General features: G+C 35.9%; 2 protein-coding genes across 4 annotated transcripts; both read right to left on the reverse strand.

Annotated features, from left to right (window-relative positions):
* Nucleotides 1-709: 709 nt before the first annotated feature.
* Nucleotides 710-2,312, reverse strand: LOC140836518 (anthocyanidin 3-O-glucosyltransferase 2-like). Its single transcript, XM_073202098.1, has one exon. It carries the CDS (start codon nucleotides 2,285-2,287, stop codon nucleotides 863-865), a length of 1,425 nt encoding a protein of 474 aa, XP_073058199.1. The 5' UTR covers nucleotides 2,288-2,312; the 3' UTR covers nucleotides 710-862.
* A 3,514-nt stretch (nucleotides 2,313-5,826) lies between these two features.
* On the reverse strand, nucleotides 5,827-18,015 carry LOC140836519 (histone acetyltransferase HAC1-like). Of its 3 annotated transcripts, none has more exons than XM_073202101.1 (17): nucleotides 17,822-18,015; nucleotides 16,423-16,753; nucleotides 15,398-15,509; nucleotides 14,786-15,074; nucleotides 14,181-14,699; nucleotides 12,181-13,967; nucleotides 11,396-11,692; nucleotides 11,043-11,321; nucleotides 10,032-10,160; nucleotides 9,374-9,574; nucleotides 9,112-9,254; nucleotides 8,710-9,022; nucleotides 8,320-8,459; nucleotides 7,808-7,886; nucleotides 7,307-7,696; nucleotides 6,457-6,674; nucleotides 5,827-6,349 (listed from the first exon to the last, which is right to left on the reverse strand). In XM_073202101.1, exons 2-17 carry the CDS (start codon nucleotides 16,614-16,616, stop codon nucleotides 6,238-6,240), a joined length of 5,202 nt encoding a protein of 1,733 aa, XP_073058202.1. In that variant the 5' UTR covers nucleotides 16,617-16,753; nucleotides 17,822-18,015; the 3' UTR covers nucleotides 5,827-6,237. The 3 variants fall into 3 exon arrangements, with proteins under 3 accessions (XP_073058202.1, XP_073058200.1, XP_073058201.1); XM_073202099.1 differs by having other exon boundaries at nucleotides 12,181-14,003; XM_073202100.1 differs by having other exon boundaries at nucleotides 12,181-14,003; nucleotides 17,816-17,996.
* Between the last annotated feature and the right edge of the window lie 419 nt (nucleotides 18,016-18,434).

Here is an 18,434-nt window from a genome sequence, read left to right on the forward strand (position 1 = left end):
CAAGTACGAGATTCATCTCCTAATTTTTTTTTTATTATTATTATACTTTATCCTTAATTTGTTTCATGATTACTTAAATATTCAACCGCAACTTTTTTAACAAAATTTAGGTAAAATAGCTGAATTTTTAGTTTGATGCTTTATTATTAGAAATTTTTAAAAGAAGTAACTTTTCGAATATGAAAATAATATTTTTAAAAAAATATATAATATAATTTTTAAAAATTATATTTTTGTCATAAAATATAATATTTTAAATATAATTTTTTTAATAGATTCTACTTGAGATTGAAAGGTACTCACATTAGTCATTAGTTTTGGTAAACCACGTATAATTCAAAACAGTAGAGTCTGATCAGTCTTTCATGATTTTTTAAACTAAAAAATATTTAAAATTGTCTCAAAATTTTTATGATGAATTTATTATACTTTTGACTTGAAGATACTCAACCGGCCGAGGAAAAAATCTTATTCGGATATATAAATGTAACTTAGAGTAATCTTCGAGCCTCTTTGATCAATTTAACAAAGATTTTACACGGCAATACTTGTCGGACGATCGGATGTCATCCGCATCTAAAATTGTAAGGTTCAATATTTCAAATGATTTATGTTACTCGTGATGATCTTTAAAGTTCGAATAATTTTTGTTGCCAAACCGGCCCTGATTGAAACAAGAACACGTTTTAGTTTTTCCCTGAAAAAGACAGAAAAAAAAATCCACAAATCACATTCTTGTCTTTGATGCTTTCTCGAAAAGTAAGATTTCTTACATTCAAATCAAACGTTGAACTTTAGTCCGCAGACTGTTAAATTTCCATGATAACTTGCCATGTAACTCAAAGTCATGGAGCCAGCAGCATCAAGACACTGTCCCAACAAAATCTTGAACCAGACGTCCCAAGAAATCTTTGGACGAGCCGCCTTCCTCGTAGGTTACCCTACTTTTATCTGCCATAGCTTTAACCTTAACTCGGATCTCGTTGTCCATATCCATCAACTCTCGAATGGCCCTCTCGATCTTCTCTGCCCCAACAATAACACCACAGTTCTTCCTGTAGTCCATCTTGATGTCAACAGCCATTCCAAACTCTTTAACGAACTGGAATGCATTAGCTTGCTGTTCTGCAAAAAGCGGCCATACAGCCAGCGGCACTCCGCACCAAACACTTTCCAAAGTCGAGTTCCATCCGCAGTGCGAAACGAAGCCCCCCACGGAGCAATGGGATAGCACCGCCATCTGCGGTGCCCACCCGATCACTTTCCCGACTCCAGACGTGCGCTGCAGGAATCCCTCTGGCAGTACTTCCTCAGGGTCTTCATATACCCCGGCCATCTCAAACTTTCCCTCAGGAGCAGGCTTCCTAAGGGACCATAAAAACCTGTGTCCACTCTTTTCGAGCCCAGTAGCGATCTCTTTCACTTGTTCGCTGTCGAAACAGCCGTCGGTGCCGAAGCAAAGATAAACGACCGAAGAATCTGGTTGCTGGTCTAGCCATTTCAGGATCTCGCCTTGCCCTTTCCTTTGTTCTTCTCCACTTGCTTCCTGAATCATGGGGCCAATCGGGAAAATGTTTGGGACGTTCACATCTGCCAAAAGGGACTTCACTGCGTGTGATTCCAATTCAACAAACGTGTTTATCACAATCCCTTTACAGTCCCTGAACCTCTTCAAATGATCCAATACCCCGAAGTCTTTTTCAAACACAATAGATGGTAAGACACTCGCCGGATAAGGATTAATGTATGTTGGAATCGATACCTCAGAATCCGAACCCTCGTACTGGGCTGCCACATAACCGGGCCCAAATTCGTCGTTAAGTCGCTGAAAATGAAGCAAGAGACCCAACACAGCAGCGCCGCAAGTGAAGCAAATGTAACTCGGGACCCGAAACTCATCCGCCACCTCGATCATGGCGGTGCAGAACATGTCCATCACAAACCCAGCAACGATTCTCGTCGGATCCTTCATAATCTCCGTCACAGCGTCCATGGCAGCTTTCTTCTGGCTTCCGATGAATTGGAACATGAAGGTGCTGGGCGATTTCATCACCTCCAGGATCCTGGATTCATCGTGGGGGATGATTTGCACGAACCGGACGCGAGAGTGGCTGTAATTCTTGGTGAAAGAATCGATTTTGGTGTCAATCGGTGTCTTGAAGATGAGGATAGTGACTGAAAGGCGTCGATCTGTATCAGTCAAGAGCTTTGCTAGCTTTACCAAAGCTGCAAGATGGCTTAGCGAAGGGAAAGGGATGAACACCAGTTCTATCAACTTTTCTGACATTTTTTTCCTCTGGTCTGGTTCTAGAATTTAGTATATAAATACAATGAATCATTCGCATTAATTACTTTTTAACGTATTTGTTATGATTGATATTTCATTTAATTATTTTTAAACTTTATCAAAATATATTGTTTTGTTATGGAAGTCTAAAATTATTTAAATTAAACTTTCATATGTTCTATAAAAATTTAGTACTTTTTAATGTAAATTTTTGTAAAATTTTAAAAAGTTACGTGACATTTCAACTTGACTTTTAAAAATTTTACAAAAATTTATAGACATTCAAAATATTAATAGACTTTTAATGACTCAATGAAGTTCTATTAAGTACAAGAATTATAGCCTAAATTACAACAATAAAATCTCAAAAAAAATCTTTGGTTTGACATAAAAATTTGGATGTACATTTTAATTGAAAAATCTCTCAAACAAACATACTCAATAAAATTTTCATTCTTTTCTTATCTATTTATTTTTTTATTTATAATTTTTAAAAACATATTTTTTTATTGCTAACAATAATTTAAAATCAAAATTATTAACATCGTTCATTTTATTTTTGATGTTTAATTAATTTCTATAATTTTAGTTGATTTATAGCTTAATTTTGATTATAATTCAAAATTCTTGCACATGAAAATGCTAGATATCTAAATTGACGTCAATTCTTGGCTTTTTTCGAGATGTATATTATCATCTTCAAGAATTTGTAGGTCAAGATCGTCACCCTGAAGATGCTAAAAAGTTGTTTAATATTCGTCATGCTTCTTTGAGGAAAGCTATTGAGTTGACATTTGGTATATTTAAATAATAGTTCAGAATATTCAAGATGAATCTTCCATTTCGATATACGATCTAAACAGAGCTTGTATTGGATTGTACTATATTACACAATTTTCTTCGAAAGAAGTGTCGATTCGATGAATTTCAAATTGAACCATATAATGAAGCTCAATCAGCACAAGTTTATGAACGTGACAAATTTAATAAGTTATTTGATACTCAAGAACAACAATGAGCAAATGATAATGCATCGAGGGATACTATAGCCAATGGAATGTGGAGTGATGTTGATCAAATTGTCAATAATGCTTAGATTTTTTTAAATAAAAGATTACTCATTATTTTGATGATTACTTTAATAAAATTTTATTATGAACTTATAAAAATATTGTTCATTAATATGTTGAACTAACATAAAAAATTGAAATTTTGATTGTCATAAATTGGATAGTTCATTGTCTTTTTCACAAATTAAATTGATTTAACTTTTAAGTAAGTAAAATTCGTTTATATTCATAAATAAAAAAAATTAAAATTAAAGATGTTATTTATGTCCAATAATCATTTTAAAAAATTAATAAAAAATAAATCAAAATTATAAATTATAGAATTCACACAATTCTATGAAATTTTTTTTTATAAAAGTTTACAAAAATATTGAAAAAAAAGTTTACAAGAATATATGAAATTTGTTTACAATCCTGTGAGATTTTATAAAAGTCAATAAAAATATATGAATTTTACAAAAGTATATTATTTTAAAAAAAGTCATTAAAAACCTTTAAAAGTATAGAATACAGCCTCCTAATTTTTATAATTATATTAGGTAAATAAAAAAACATTTTTGTTTAATTATGGTCATGATCAAAGTTAATATTTCAAAGAAATTGAGGTTTCTCTCTCACGAAAGCAGAGATTGAGACAATGAATTATTATTTTAAAAAAAGTTTCTAGAATGTTGCTTATGTCATTCCATTGCTGGCATTTTTTTACTGTTGCTCTAATGGTTAGTTAATCCCTAGTCCCTCACTTTATGTTATTATTCCGATTTAGTCCCTTATTTTTTAATTACCTCGAATTGATCATCAATTTTCTGTTTTTTTTTCTTCTTCCCAGATTTGATTATCTCACTAATTTGAATGTTAGAATGGACATATTTTTAGCATGTGATGGTCAGATTTTTTGTTCAACTCTTACATTTCATGAAGTTTTAATTTTTATTTAAATATATAAAAATATATATCAAGTTTTTCTAAATTCTTATCTACTTCAGAAAAGTTATTAAGCTCGCGAATAGCTCAAGCTCGACTCGTTAGTATCTCGTTTATCATATTTAATGAGTCTGGATTGAGCTCGACTCGTTAAGAGGGCTCGTCTTCGAGCTTGTTAAACAATATCATTTTTGAGCTAGTTAAAAAAGCTTGTTTTCGAATTCGTCGAGCATTCTCTACAAAATGAAAATTTAAAGAGGTAAGCTTATCATTTTATAGTATATCAATAACTTCTCTTACACTCAAATTTCAATGTGAGACGATGCAAGTTATTATTGTACACTCAAAGCTCAAAAAACTAGTCGAGTTAAACGAGTCGAGCATGCTCACAAGCTTACGAGCTGAATATCCTTGAACTCAAATTCGGCTCAACAAGCTCAACAAATGATTTCAAACGAGCTTTTTATCGAGTCGAGCTCCGAGTCGCAACTCAGAGCGACTTGGCTTGTTTACATCCCGACTAAAAGCCAACAAAGGGATGGTTCTTTTCCCTAATGAAGTGCACAGGTTCAACAAGGCGCAGCAAGATTCATTCCTGCCTATGATTGGGGATGTGAGCATAGCGTTCATTTATGATCTAGCGATGCTCCTGAATCGTGCTGTTTCGGATATGGACCAGGGTTGGCTATGAACTTGAAGGGGATGGTTAAAATTGAAGTGAATCACGAAGCTATCGATTTTCTGTCGTTGCACTGTTATGGAGATGCAAGGGTGGCATTGAATGCTCTTGAGATCTCAGCCACAACAGCAACAGCTCGGTTGAAGAAACTAATCTAGATAAAGAATCCAAAATTGTTGCAACAACAAACGACGTCAAAGAATTGTTACAGAGCAAGCTTTTGGCCTATGATAGAGTAGCGGATGAGCATTACAATTTGACCAGTGCCCTGCACAAGTCTGACAGGGAGTGATAGATACGCCTGTGAGGACGTCGGTTTGGCGGATCCACAGGCTTTAACGAAAGCGGTTTCTTGTTACCAAAGCTGTCATTTTATAGGGATGCCGGAGTGTAATGTGATACTCGGATAGTGTGTTTCGTACTTGCCTTTTGACTCCTAAATCGGCATCTGTTTATCGTGCGATCGGAGCTGCACAGAAGGTTGTACAAGAATCCGTGGGACAGGATGAAAGTGTACCACTACATTGGAGGAATGCACTAACGAAGCTAATGAAGAATCTTGGATATGGAAAGGATTATATCTATCCTCCGGATAATTTTAACTCTTCGTCACAAACGTATTTAGCGCCTTCACTTCAACGTCACAAGTTTCTTGATCGGCCATAGGAAGTTGAAAGTTTCCTGGCCTTGTTAATTTTGTCTTCTATGGAATTTTGAGGGTTTCATGGTAAAATTTGGTTTGGCTTTCTTTTGATTCTCGAAAAGAAACTATATATCACTAGAACATTTTAAAAGTTTACGGTTCCTAGGAATCGAGTATGGCAGAATATCAATCTAAAAGTCCTCAAGATATAGATAGAGACGGAGAAAAGAACGATGTGGAAAACTGAGCTTTCCCTCTTACTATTGCAACGGAAAAAATTGAAACTTTAAGACTAACAGCTATGGTACACAACCATCAAATGATGGCAACAGATACAACTCAGAAACAAAATCAAAGAATCAGTTGTGATCTAGTCATAATGGCACACTTCAGAAGCTCTTTGGTAACAGAAGCAAGCAGACTCTTATCTATAAGCTTCCCTATCAAACATATCTGGAGAAGTACCAATTAAAAATTCTGCGCCCTGGGGGTGAGATTGAATCCAAGCTCCTGTAAATTATTTCTTGCAACAGATTTGACTTGTGATTGTAAGATGTCTTCCTTTGCCAGTCAAACAAAGTATAACAGTGTTTTCAAAAAGAGGTGTATGTACAACAGGAACGTCCACAACTCATCAAGAACTCCCAGCAACCTCGGCAGCACGTTGTCTCATCATTTCCATTACAGCAGCACGTCGTCTTGAATCAGATTGCTGTTGCAGCCTTCTCATGTGCTCCCTCAAATCCCTGCACAAGAAATGAATATATTTGTAAATATCATTCTTTGTTTTATTTGTTTTACCTGTGGGTAAAAGCAAGATCTTGGGTGAGAAAGATGTATATTCTGAACAAACCTGCACCGCGGTACATTGCATTCGGATTCTTTGCACGCTCTAGAATGAAGCTGAAGGAGATACCACATTTTCTTACACAAAACACAACCTCCGGAAGCACGTGTCTTGCACAGCATGCCATGGCGGAAAAGTCCTTTCACCTTGCGACAATTTGGATATTGGCAATTTGGCGAACGACACTGAGAAGCATGCACCAGGAGCTCGAGCATTTTCCTCAGCTGCAACACCGAAAAAACAATGTCATCACACAACTTGCAGCAAGAAACCGAAGCTTGTGGAGACTAGGTTCAAAGCTTAGTCATTATAAAAATTTCACAGATCACCATGCAAAGTACTGGATAAGCAAAAAAAAAATGCACTTCAAATTTGGCACATGATTTGCTGCAGAATTTAGGAGGACCATTATCTGCAAGAAGATTACTAATGCCACAGAACAATGGTACAGAGGTGGGTTTCAAGCATCTCCTAGTCTCGGAAGATATAGCAATAGAGCTAGAATTCTTATCTAGTTGGTCAGTTACACTATTACACGTGGAATAACGAACAAGTCATCTTTAGCTATTAGGGCATTAGCCACACACACCCTGTTGAGTTTGAGCCCTTGGATCCCTGAAACGAATAGTGAACCCTACATGAGGATCCAAGGGCTACCATCATAGCACACCTGATGTGGCGTAGAGTCAATTAGGTATTAGATATTTTAACTGCCTAAAACCGGTCTAATTGGTTGAGTAGGTTGAGAAGAACACAATAAAGTGGTAGAAAGTAATCAGCATTCAGATTGTAAACAGATAATTGGAAAGTAATATCTATGGAGAATGGAACATCTGAAAACGAAAACAGTAGTTACCTGCGCAACTCGTAATTCCCTAGCTTCCTTGTTTTGTGCATCCCGATCACTGGATGGATGATTGGTAAGTTTATGAGGATGGTTAATTCCTCCATCCTTTTGATAGCAAGGATTGCAGACATCATAATCGGGGCATGTCTCACACCGCCAACCTTGGCCTGATTCTATATCAAGATGACACGCATTGCATGTTGTCACAAAAGCTGGTGCTGTGGGGTTGTGAAGATGATAGAGGACCATCATTGAGGAATGCTTAGCTCGGCGAAGGGTATCATACTGATAATGGTTTCCTTGACAAAGGCTAAGGAAAGCCTGTCTGGTGTCAAAGAATTCACTCTCAAGAATTTCATCTTTATCCTTGGTATCATCAGGAACTCCAGTAATTTCAACCTGCAATTAGAAAATTCCTCGATCTAAATACAAAGCCTGCGTTAAACAATGGAGAAAAGCAAACGTATGAAATACCATGCAGGGTACAAAATTCTGACAACAAGGACTTACAGGATAAAGAGCATGCTTGTTCTTTTGATTAGTAGGATGTCTCTCTCTGTCCTCACGTTTTCGCTCAGCGTCATAGCACCTGAAAGGTGAAATAGACACAACTCAGCAACACACAATCTGCAAGATGATATTAGAGAACCCAAAGAATTCAGGGTATAATCATGCAACCAAAATATTAAATTGTGTGTAAACAAGGTTATCGGCATAAAACACAACATGACTGAAGAAACAAATAACAAAGCAAAAAGAGAGAAAGAAAGAAGGAAAGAAAGAGAGATTTATTCCCTGATATACAACTATAACTAGAAATACTGAAATAGCAAATTCATACATGTTTGGAACATTAATATTTTTTTCCATATTTTCTGTTTTCTGCTTGAATATCCATAACCTATCTCAAGAACATAAAGATGGAGAACCTAATATAATACCAACTAGGCAAGAAAATCACAAACGGAATGAGACATACAAATTTTTACCATGAACAAGCCAAAAAGAGCTAGAATCCTTACTTGTCACACAGCTGAAAATTTTTGCACTGTTTGCAAGCCCAGCGATTTCCAGACACCATTAAAATGCAGCAGTGCGTGCAAGCATACTGTAAGTGAACCATGATAAAGTCTTCCTTCATTGGAAAAATTGTCTCTCCAAGCTACAAGAACACAGAAGTTTAAGAACCAACTACAAAATAGTAACTAAGTTCTTTTTCTTTATTATGCACTTCAGAAAAGAGCCAGAAAATGACAAAAACTACAGATGTAGAAATATTCATAAATCCATGTTCTAGTTAAAAAAACTACAGCATCATTGATAAGTGCTCAAAGTAGATTGATGATGGAGTTAATAGCAAGCACTGTAGATGATCAAAAAATTGATACAAAAGATTTGAAGTAAAAAATTACTTTATGCATTAACAGCAAATCTTTTGATGCATTGCCAGAAAGATCAGTTTGCCCAGATGCTTTTAAGGCCCTTTTTGTTATGGTCTTTTTCATCGTTCCCTTCTTATGTGGTTTTCTTCCATCGTCTTCTTGTTGCAGTTGATATATCATGTCCTCGGCAGCACCAGGCCAATAATCTCCATCAAAGTATGGCAACCGGGCTGCAGTTACCTTTGCTCTACATTCCCCGGTAGAAGTAAAGAAATGATCATATAGATTAGTGAGCTCAGCGACAATTTTTTCATCTTTTGCCTTTCTTAACATTGCCAGATACCTAAAATAGAAGTTACAAAGTAAAACACTTACGAGCTGCAATACCACTCAATACATATATCAGTTTCTTTTGACAACCATAGAGCTTACCACTCTCGAAGTTTATCAGATTTCGGTGTCTTTTGAATTTCCGGGTGGCAATACAAAATATAATCTTCACCCTTTAAAGGCGGGCAAGCCCATATATAGCAGCTAGTGAAACCACGCTTTTTACAATAATCCAAGTACCCAATCTGGAATAAAGAAAAACAGAAAAGGAACTAGCATTACAAATAGTAACAAAGATTTTCTCACCTTTACTAAATCGGCTATAAGAGCAATTTCATAACAACCGATGAAGTAAAAAACTTGCCAAAATTTCATGGTACACAAATGTCCGAAGAGCCTCTCCAGTAACAGCTTTGACCTCCGGCCTGAAATATTTAACAGAATCCAGGTATGACAGGTAGACTCGCCGATGATTTGGCTGCTGGCATTCTGATCCAAATTCTTGAACGTACATGCCAAATAGGCATACTTCAACTCCTTCAATTTTTTGGAACAATAATATCACCTGAAAGATAATTATGGTTTTCGACGATTAGCTTATGAAAAGTTAAACGCCCACAGATAGTAACAATATTTCATAAATTTAAATTATTATTCCAAAATTTTCTGATCACACAAGTTATCAAATCGATATCACAACAGATTTCCCTTCCTCCATAAATTTTTGGCTCCATCTATATATATACATAAAAGGTCATAGTAATAGCGAAAGCCCTAAGTCCTAACAGTAAAGACAAGTTGATCATGTTTACAACCATACAGAACATATAGATGTGCAACCTCAATATATTTTACTCAACTAAAACTCTAAAATAATAAACAACATTAAGAATTAGACCCAAACTATGACTCCTGTAAATTGTTTCAAGAAGAATAATGAAATAAATGGAACTATACTAGTTAATGATATTCCATAATCCATGTCTAAGAATCTGCCAATCAGTTCCTTCAATAAGCCACACCTTAGATTTATATGCGAACTCTAATGGATAATTTTCCTCCTGGAAAATGTCAAGGAACCGAGGTTTGACTTCCAGTTTTTTGTCCACTGATGACACCACTCTCACAACAAGAGCTTCCGCTCCTGGAACCTGGCAAAAGTGACAAGACAACAGTTGAATATCACATACAGAATCATGCTGATGGAAAATAGTTACAACTGAAACAACAAAGACACCAAAATTCAGTTTTTTGACACTACATATCGGAGCATGTGCACTAAGCATGATTACACTCAAGTAACTCCAAAAGCAAAGAAAATTTATTCATTATTTATTTTAACTTAGAGGTTAATGGATATTAGTAATTGTATAGTAGCCATGGACAATCACAAGATTTCCTATTTTACCATGTAAATGAAATCTTGTGATAACTTTATGAACAAATAAATTCTATGAGCAAGTTTCTAAATTTTCCTCCCACTTTTGATCTTCCCGTGACATTGCATATGGTTAAACAAAGTATCAAGCTACTTAAATATTCAAGCTTTCATTTCTGTATTTGGGTTTATATATTACAAAATTATTACTAACAATTTTATAAATAAGAACACATGGGACAATATAACTGTCTAAACAATAAATCTACAAACTTGGGGGATCAAAATAGGTCCACCATACTAATATAAAAGAGAACAAACCTTTGTACTGCGCAGTTTATTTTAAGATTAAAAAAAAACAACCTTCTTTAGAAGTCAAAGCCCTCTTTAGATACTTCTCAAAAGGCAGTTCTAACTAGATATCAAAAACTTCATAGGAGTTATTGACTTGAAGCATCAAAGTATGAACTCAGGGTAAGTTTGCCATCAAATGTCAAACATATATATTCCTTACGCATCTCTAGATACCATTTAGTGTAAACAAACAGAGGCATGTTAAAGAAAAAAACTCATGCAAACCAACAATAAAGATCAATCACCAATGGAAAATGAAAAAATCCCATCCCATACCAAATACGAGTAAAATTCGATTCACCTCATCATAACCTTTGCCTTGAAGCCTTGCCCTATCCTGCCTTTCTTGCTTCAGCTTTGCAAACAATCGCTGCTCCATGTGATCACTCAATATTGTTCTAGGCAAATCCTTTGCTCCCAAAACAGCACTCTGCGGCAATGGCACACGTTCTCCCTTTTCAACCTCGATTATATAACAGTTTGGACAAGTGTACTCAGCTTGTCCACCATCATTTCTCCGACCATTGAATAATGCACAAATTTGATGTTGCCAAGCTTCACATTTGTCACATTGAACCCACTGCAACATAAACATTCAGTGTCTGAATATACTCTTTATTGCAGCCAAGAAAAATACAAGTAGAAGTGGTATACCCATTCTTCAGTTTCCTCATCATTTTTCTTCTTCTCCATCCTCGCCTTTGGAATGGCAGTCCCATCAACCACAACAGCATCTCCACGGGAATCATTATAACATGGAATGCAGAAGTAATGACGAGTTTCTCCAGCTCCAAAGGTATAATACATTGCATTTCTTTTTATTCGAGCACCACAAGGTGTACAATATATAGGGGGCGGTTCAAAAGTAAGCTTTTCGACTGCACACAGCTGGCAAGAATTTTCACTCATGGAATTCTCCATTTGTTGAATTTTTTCTACTTTTGCTTTGCTCTGTGTTGACAAAGTATATGTCAACAGAAATATAAGATGGTGAATTACGCATAAGATGTATCATGGTGAATTACGCATACAAAGAACACAAAAGATATATCACGGTTCTTGTGATGGAAAAGGGAACAAGATATTTCATGTAGATCAATTACAAGAAATTGTACTTATTGCACCGTCTCCTCTCCAGCGAGAAAAGTGTGCATCATGCTTTTTAAGATATTGGGTACAATACACTTCTTGATTATGATGATGAAGGCAAAAACACAAAAGTGGTTCTTATTCTTCTTAATTACCCTTTCATCTATACCTGCATCTTATTTCAAACAAAATTTCATGTCAAAGATGATTCCCAGTTTAAAATTGCATCTAGGAGTCTCATAGCATCGTATGTTCAGAAATGCATATATAAGAAGTGACTACCACAATTGTCAGACAGAATGATTATATAAATAAAGGAATACAATAAATGAGTATAATATGATACTAACCTGGCCTACCCACTGTCTAAGGCCTGTAATGTGCCGCCGGACTTGTTCAGGTGTAAACAATTCCGTCAACGATACCCCATTTATTTTGGGCTTCCCAGTTTTGGTTGCACTCTCAGAAGGTATAGATGAATTTTCTGGCTTAGCATGCACCGTTTCCCTCTCAACCTTAATGACTTCCTGAACACCAAATCTAGTATGGCTATTTGACAAAAATAGATCACCTTCATGCCTTTTGATATTAGCATTGTCGATGTTATCCTGCTTCATTTTGGCAAACTGGGAATTTAATTGTCCGCTGCTTACAGAAACCTCCATTTTAGATTCACAAACTTCAGATTTTATTACAAGTTTAGAATCAGGATGCTGCTCGGCATGCAGCACCTTCTGGAGAGGAGGCTCATCTACAGCAGAAACCAGTGCAGCAGAACTCTCAATTTCAGAGATAAGAGATCGAGAACCTTGTTCAATTTTCATGCGCTTAATAGAAGGTTGCAGATCTTCAGGAGTTTCAGCAATCACTAAGCTAGATTTCAGAGTTGTCTTTCCAGCGATTTCAGCAGTATCATTGGATTTACAGGATCCATGGATAGAGCCAGGTAAGACTGAATTCATGTCAGAATGTGCACATGCCTTTCGTTGTGCCTGCACAAAATTCATAACAGGAATACAAACTGGGCAGCTTGCATCCCGACAGAGCCTTTTATGGTTGACTAAGATTTTAGTAACATGGCAACGAGGGAATGAACACTTGTAAGTGTTGCAACAATCCATGTGTTTCAACAATTCTTGAACCTTTACGCAGTTAGGTTCTTGGCATTTCCCTTCTGGAGCAGAACATCGACGAGCATGCAGCAAAAACAGTAGCCACCTTTGTTGATTTTTGAATTGTCGTTCACGATTAAGGTTATTAGATCTAGATATTGTATTGCTTAAATTTGGGGGTACTTCTGATCTAGAAGAATCAGATTGACCAATAATTGATTCTTCTGAGGACAAATTATTTAGTTGCGCCACATCTTGGCCAGTTAATCTGTGATGGAATTCATCTTGCACATTTTGATCATTCAGGAGTCTCCCTGACACTTGAGATACATCTTGAGTATTGGAATACCATTGACCACGAAATGATGCATCTAATTGGATGCCACCAAACTCACTTTGAGAATTAGCAGCAAACTGATGTGAATGTAACAACTGCATCTGATCTGAAGTTTGTGTCAATGATGATGTGACATCCTGTGGACCAGATGGATGTGACAGCAACTGTGTAGCTCTAGACTGGTTTTCCATAGTATTTTGTTGAAACTGACTCTGCATATCAGAAAAATGGAAGGGATTGGAGACTTGTGAATGCAGTACATCACCACGATGCTCAGATGCACGTCCAGTCTTTGCCTCGGCAACTATATTAGCTGTTAGCTGAGACTGACCAAATGTATCATTCTTTAACAACAGCTGGTTTTGAGTTTGCTGGTTTTGCTGGACCTGATGCTGAACATGTTGCTGACGCTGAAATTGATGAGATGGCTGTTGAAATTGTTGTTGATGAGTATGCACGATATTTTCCCTCCCTGAATACTGCGACTGAGAATTCAATTTGTCAGACTGGTCAAGAGATTGAGATTTCATCGCTGTCACCTGTTGAACTGCGTTCATGGTTGGTTGACCAGTCATCATAGGAGAGTTCATTTTCGGAACGGATTGCATTTGTATGGATACAGCATTCAATCCCTGATTGTTCATCATTGTCCCAACAGATGTGACCGAAACATACATGTTACCAGACCCTGCAGCATCAGCCGCACCAATTTCATATCCATCTCCTAAAAAGTAGAATGGGAGATGGGCGTGAAACAAAACAGAAAGTTCCAAAAAATTTGAGCTAAAATCAAATTTCCCATATTATCACAAGTTTTCCTGTTCAGAAATGCATAGGGGAGGGAGGGGGGGGGGGGGGGGGGGGTGGAACGAGGAGAGGTGGAAAAGAGAAAAGGCTATACCCTGCATCGTTGGTCGTATATTTTGGTCAAATTGTTGATGCATGGGTTTGATGGAGTTTCCATACATTGTCCCACTTAAATAGCTTTCAGTGTTTCCTGGACCATTCATCAGAGACATATTGTTCCCCATCATCCCCAAACCTCCATTTAAGGGCACATTAGACAATCCATGGGACTTCTGATGCAATGTAGATCTGATTTCACTACCCATATGCCCACCAATATTATGTAACATGCGACTATTTTGACCGCTAACATACTGCTTTTGCTGCATCTGTTGTGAAACAACCGAGGATTCAACAGGTTGAAATGCCTCAACATTATTTGATGACTCCATGCTCATGAATGACTGGTTATTTGCATTACTGTTTATGTCATTATTACCGGAAGTATTAAATCCAGGAGTGGGGATCATTTGACTCGTCATTCTTTGTGCACCCATGGATGCCATCATGTTATTTCCCCCAGAATTTACAGAGAAGGCAGAAGATGGTTGTTGGTATCTATTACTCAAAACTCCTGCAAAGAGAATCTATCAGACAGGATTCAAAAAAGTATAGCAAATATAATTCCAGGAGATCATGAGAATAAAAATAGTAAAATACCATCAGATGAACCATAGGAACCACCAGAATTCCCAGTAGGATAGAAGCTTCCAGAATTAACAGTGGGAGATGTAATTGTGTTAGTGTTAGCTACGAGAGAGCTATCCATAGTGGAATTCCCGATCAAGCCAGAATTCCCAGTTTGCTGCAATCCAGGTGTTGGGATCATAGCACCGATGGAATTGGAAGAATTAGCATGTGAAAACTGCTGATTGTTATAATTCACAGGCCCACGTTTAATCAAAACGTGCAAACGACTTCCCAAAGTTTCCATGTTAATATACTCCTCCTGATAAGCAAATCAATTGTTACTAAACAAAGGTATATGTTTTAACAAATCGGTCAAACGTCATTCCAAAGTTGCCAGGTTTAACTACTCCTCATGACAACAAGATATTAAATTATTTCAATAGTTATTACTTCAAAAGGAAAAAAAACCAGTAGACATTCACAATATTAACAGTTTAAAAAGTTTGGAAGACAACTACAAATTCCAGTGAAAGTCATTAGTATTAACCAATACAATATATATATATATATATATATATATATATATATGAAAGTGATCACTTATTTTTCGATTTACAGAAAATGAATACAAATATACCGTACCATTGTGGTAGCATTCTTTGCTAAACCCTCTTCTAAGCGTTTCACTAAATCAATCATTTTCTTAGAGGGTGCCTCGTGAGGGTGCTGACGTTGCTGACTAATAAATCTCAATCTGCAGCGTATGAAAGCTAAAATTTTAGGGAGAGAACTCAAAAACATTCCAAGTATAATCACAGCAAATTTATGGAAGTGATGTCGGGCATTAATATCATGAAACAGTGGAAGCATTAGCATCAAAAGCTTGGGGTAATGGAAATTCGAAAGCATTCATTTAAAACGAGAATAAAAATATATTAATATACTAGAAAGAATTAAAGAAAGAAAAATACATAATCTAACCACACAAAAAGCAAGTTACCAAATGGAAAAGGAAATGGCTGCACCCTCATGCATTTTCCCAAAATAACATGATATTTATATGGTAATCACATAAACAAATATGTTGTTCCATTCTAAAACTTTTGTCAACATCTAACAAAACATAATTACACAGCATACAACTGAATAGACAAAAAAAAGCTAGCACAAATATCCATTAAAACTCGTTAAGATGGTATTGCCGTGACAAAGGTATTACATAGTCTTATTTTTCGTGAGCACCACCCAAAACGAGGCGGTAACAGAAGGACCACAGTCAGTAAAAAATAAAATCATGTATATATTAGAGGGGAATAGACCTCTCTCTGGAACACCACAACTGAAGCCTAAAGAAAAAGGTCACGAAAATCGAAGGAATGAACTAGTGCAGAAACATGCACAAGTTGTTTTAGAAAACAGAGACTCCTACTGGTTATCCAATGCAATCCATGTAGAAATAGAGGCTCCTATTGGTTATATCATCGATGCAATCCATGCAGAAATAGAAACCTCCTGCATCTTCATGCATATATTGCCACAGAGATTTCATTTATAATTTTTCCATTTATTAATTTTTATTAGTTGTATAATTTGCTGCCTTATACAGTGCAAAAATACAATTATTCTGTGGCATCTATCTCTATAGATATGACAGTAAAAAAGCGTACATTTTTTCTTGCATATATCTGCGTGCTCTTGTGATTTCAGGGTGGTCTGTATTCAAGACATTTCGCTGGATAATAGGATTTTGCATCTGACTAGGTATCGAATTTCCATTTTGCTGTGACAGACCAGGCAACATGGTGCCAGCTTGGTTTGGTACCTGGCCAATTTGCCCTGAATGGTGGGTTTGTGTATTCATCTTTGTTTTAGGCTAATATATACCTTCAATAAAATAATATCAGACGTCTCCATCATAGTCGTAAACTAGTCAGGACACAGCTGTCGAATCATGTATCCCGCATGACAGGAGCAATGCCCAAACTTCACCAAAAAGACCTGCAAAGCAAAACCCCAAAAGACAAAAAACCAATTGAGAAGTCAGCTAACATGATATCATGCTAATACAGCAAATCCTTAGCATGCAACCCACTTTTAACCAACAATGAAGCTTAAAGCAATTTGAAAATCAAATGGCCACTGACTCTATATCTCAAATTATGTCCATCAACTCCAATTGATAGGTCAAACAACAATTTCTGCAAACCAGAATCACCCTTGATTCATCAATGTTAGGGACACCAAAGACATACAGGTGTAAATTAAAGATGAATTGAATTGAAATTCAATGGTGCATGATAAATACAGAACAGTGCTTGAACTTGATTCAAGACTAGCATCTTCAATGATTAAAGATGCACTTATAGTTTCAGGGAAAAAAACTCAAAATTTCAGTGGAAATATGCATCATATAAAACCTAAAGGAAATATGTTTAAAAAAATAAGAAAGAAAATTCAAAAAGTTATTGTTTTTTTAACATACCAAATTATAATGCATCTAATATTTAAACAGATTTTCCTAGCCAATTTTTTTCTTCCTTAACAAAAACTCTAGACGGCTCAAATCTAGACCACGAGATGTGTGACTTGATAGAACAAGAAGTGTATAGTAAAAATTTTCCCCTTATAGATACCATGGATGCAGAGTCTACTTCTAAGCAAAAATAAGTAGCATTTCATTTTCATCTGATTGAAAGAAGAAGAAGACAAATAAAGTCACCAAGATCCAAACTCAGTATATGCACAGTACAAAGACTTGAACAAATAGCTTGCAGTATGGAATTTCCCACAAGCTTGATCATATGCATAAACACGTATATGTGTTGCATGTACACGTTTAACGCAATCAGTCAGACCCAAATCACCGCATAAACCGTCTGAGTTACATCTGAGATGAAATGGATGAACTTTACAATACTCGGGTTCAATCAAATTGGGGAAACTCCAATTCGACAATCAGTTATGATAAAAACACACGCTAGGTTATCAATTGGAGCAAATATTGATTGGAATTGATAATGGAATCCAAAATAAAAACGGAAATGAAAAGAATCAATTAACCTTTACCAGAAATTGAAAACTGTACGAGCATAAATGTGGGCGATGAACAGTAGAAAACCGAACGAGCACAGGCGTGAGCTGATTGCTTCTCTCGAGCTCCAATGTCGCCGGGCGAGAGCACGGTGTCGAACGGTGATTCGACGAAGAAATGGGCCGTTTGAGAAAGATGTGTATTTTTGTTAATTTCATGTACAGTGTGGCGGTCTATAATTATAATTATAAAAATGTGGGTAAGACGGTCTACAGTATTTCTTGATAATCTATGAAAAATTATTATTTTTTATTGTGAATATTGATAAGATTAACCCATTTATAAAGATTCGTAAGACCGTAAACATACTCTTATAATTATAATAAATACACAAATTATTATTTTTTATTTTATTACATGATGATGGCAAGCCTAATTATAAATATATATAATATCTTTAGAATTTAAACTATATAAGATTTGTCATCCACAATGATTTGATGAGATACTAGTTTTTTTTAGACACAAGAAATCGCAATCTATTAATTAATATATATATATATATATATGATATTTGAGTCAACTTCTTTTCATAGATTTATAAATAATTATTTTTTATCTATATTATTATATTAAAAAAGTTGTGAT

This window comes from Primulina eburnea, chromosome 7 (assembly GCF_022965805.1).
Source record: "Primulina eburnea isolate SZY01 chromosome 7, ASM2296580v1, whole genome shotgun sequence".
Lineage (NCBI taxonomy): Eukaryota > Viridiplantae > Streptophyta > Magnoliopsida > Lamiales > Gesneriaceae > Primulina > Primulina eburnea.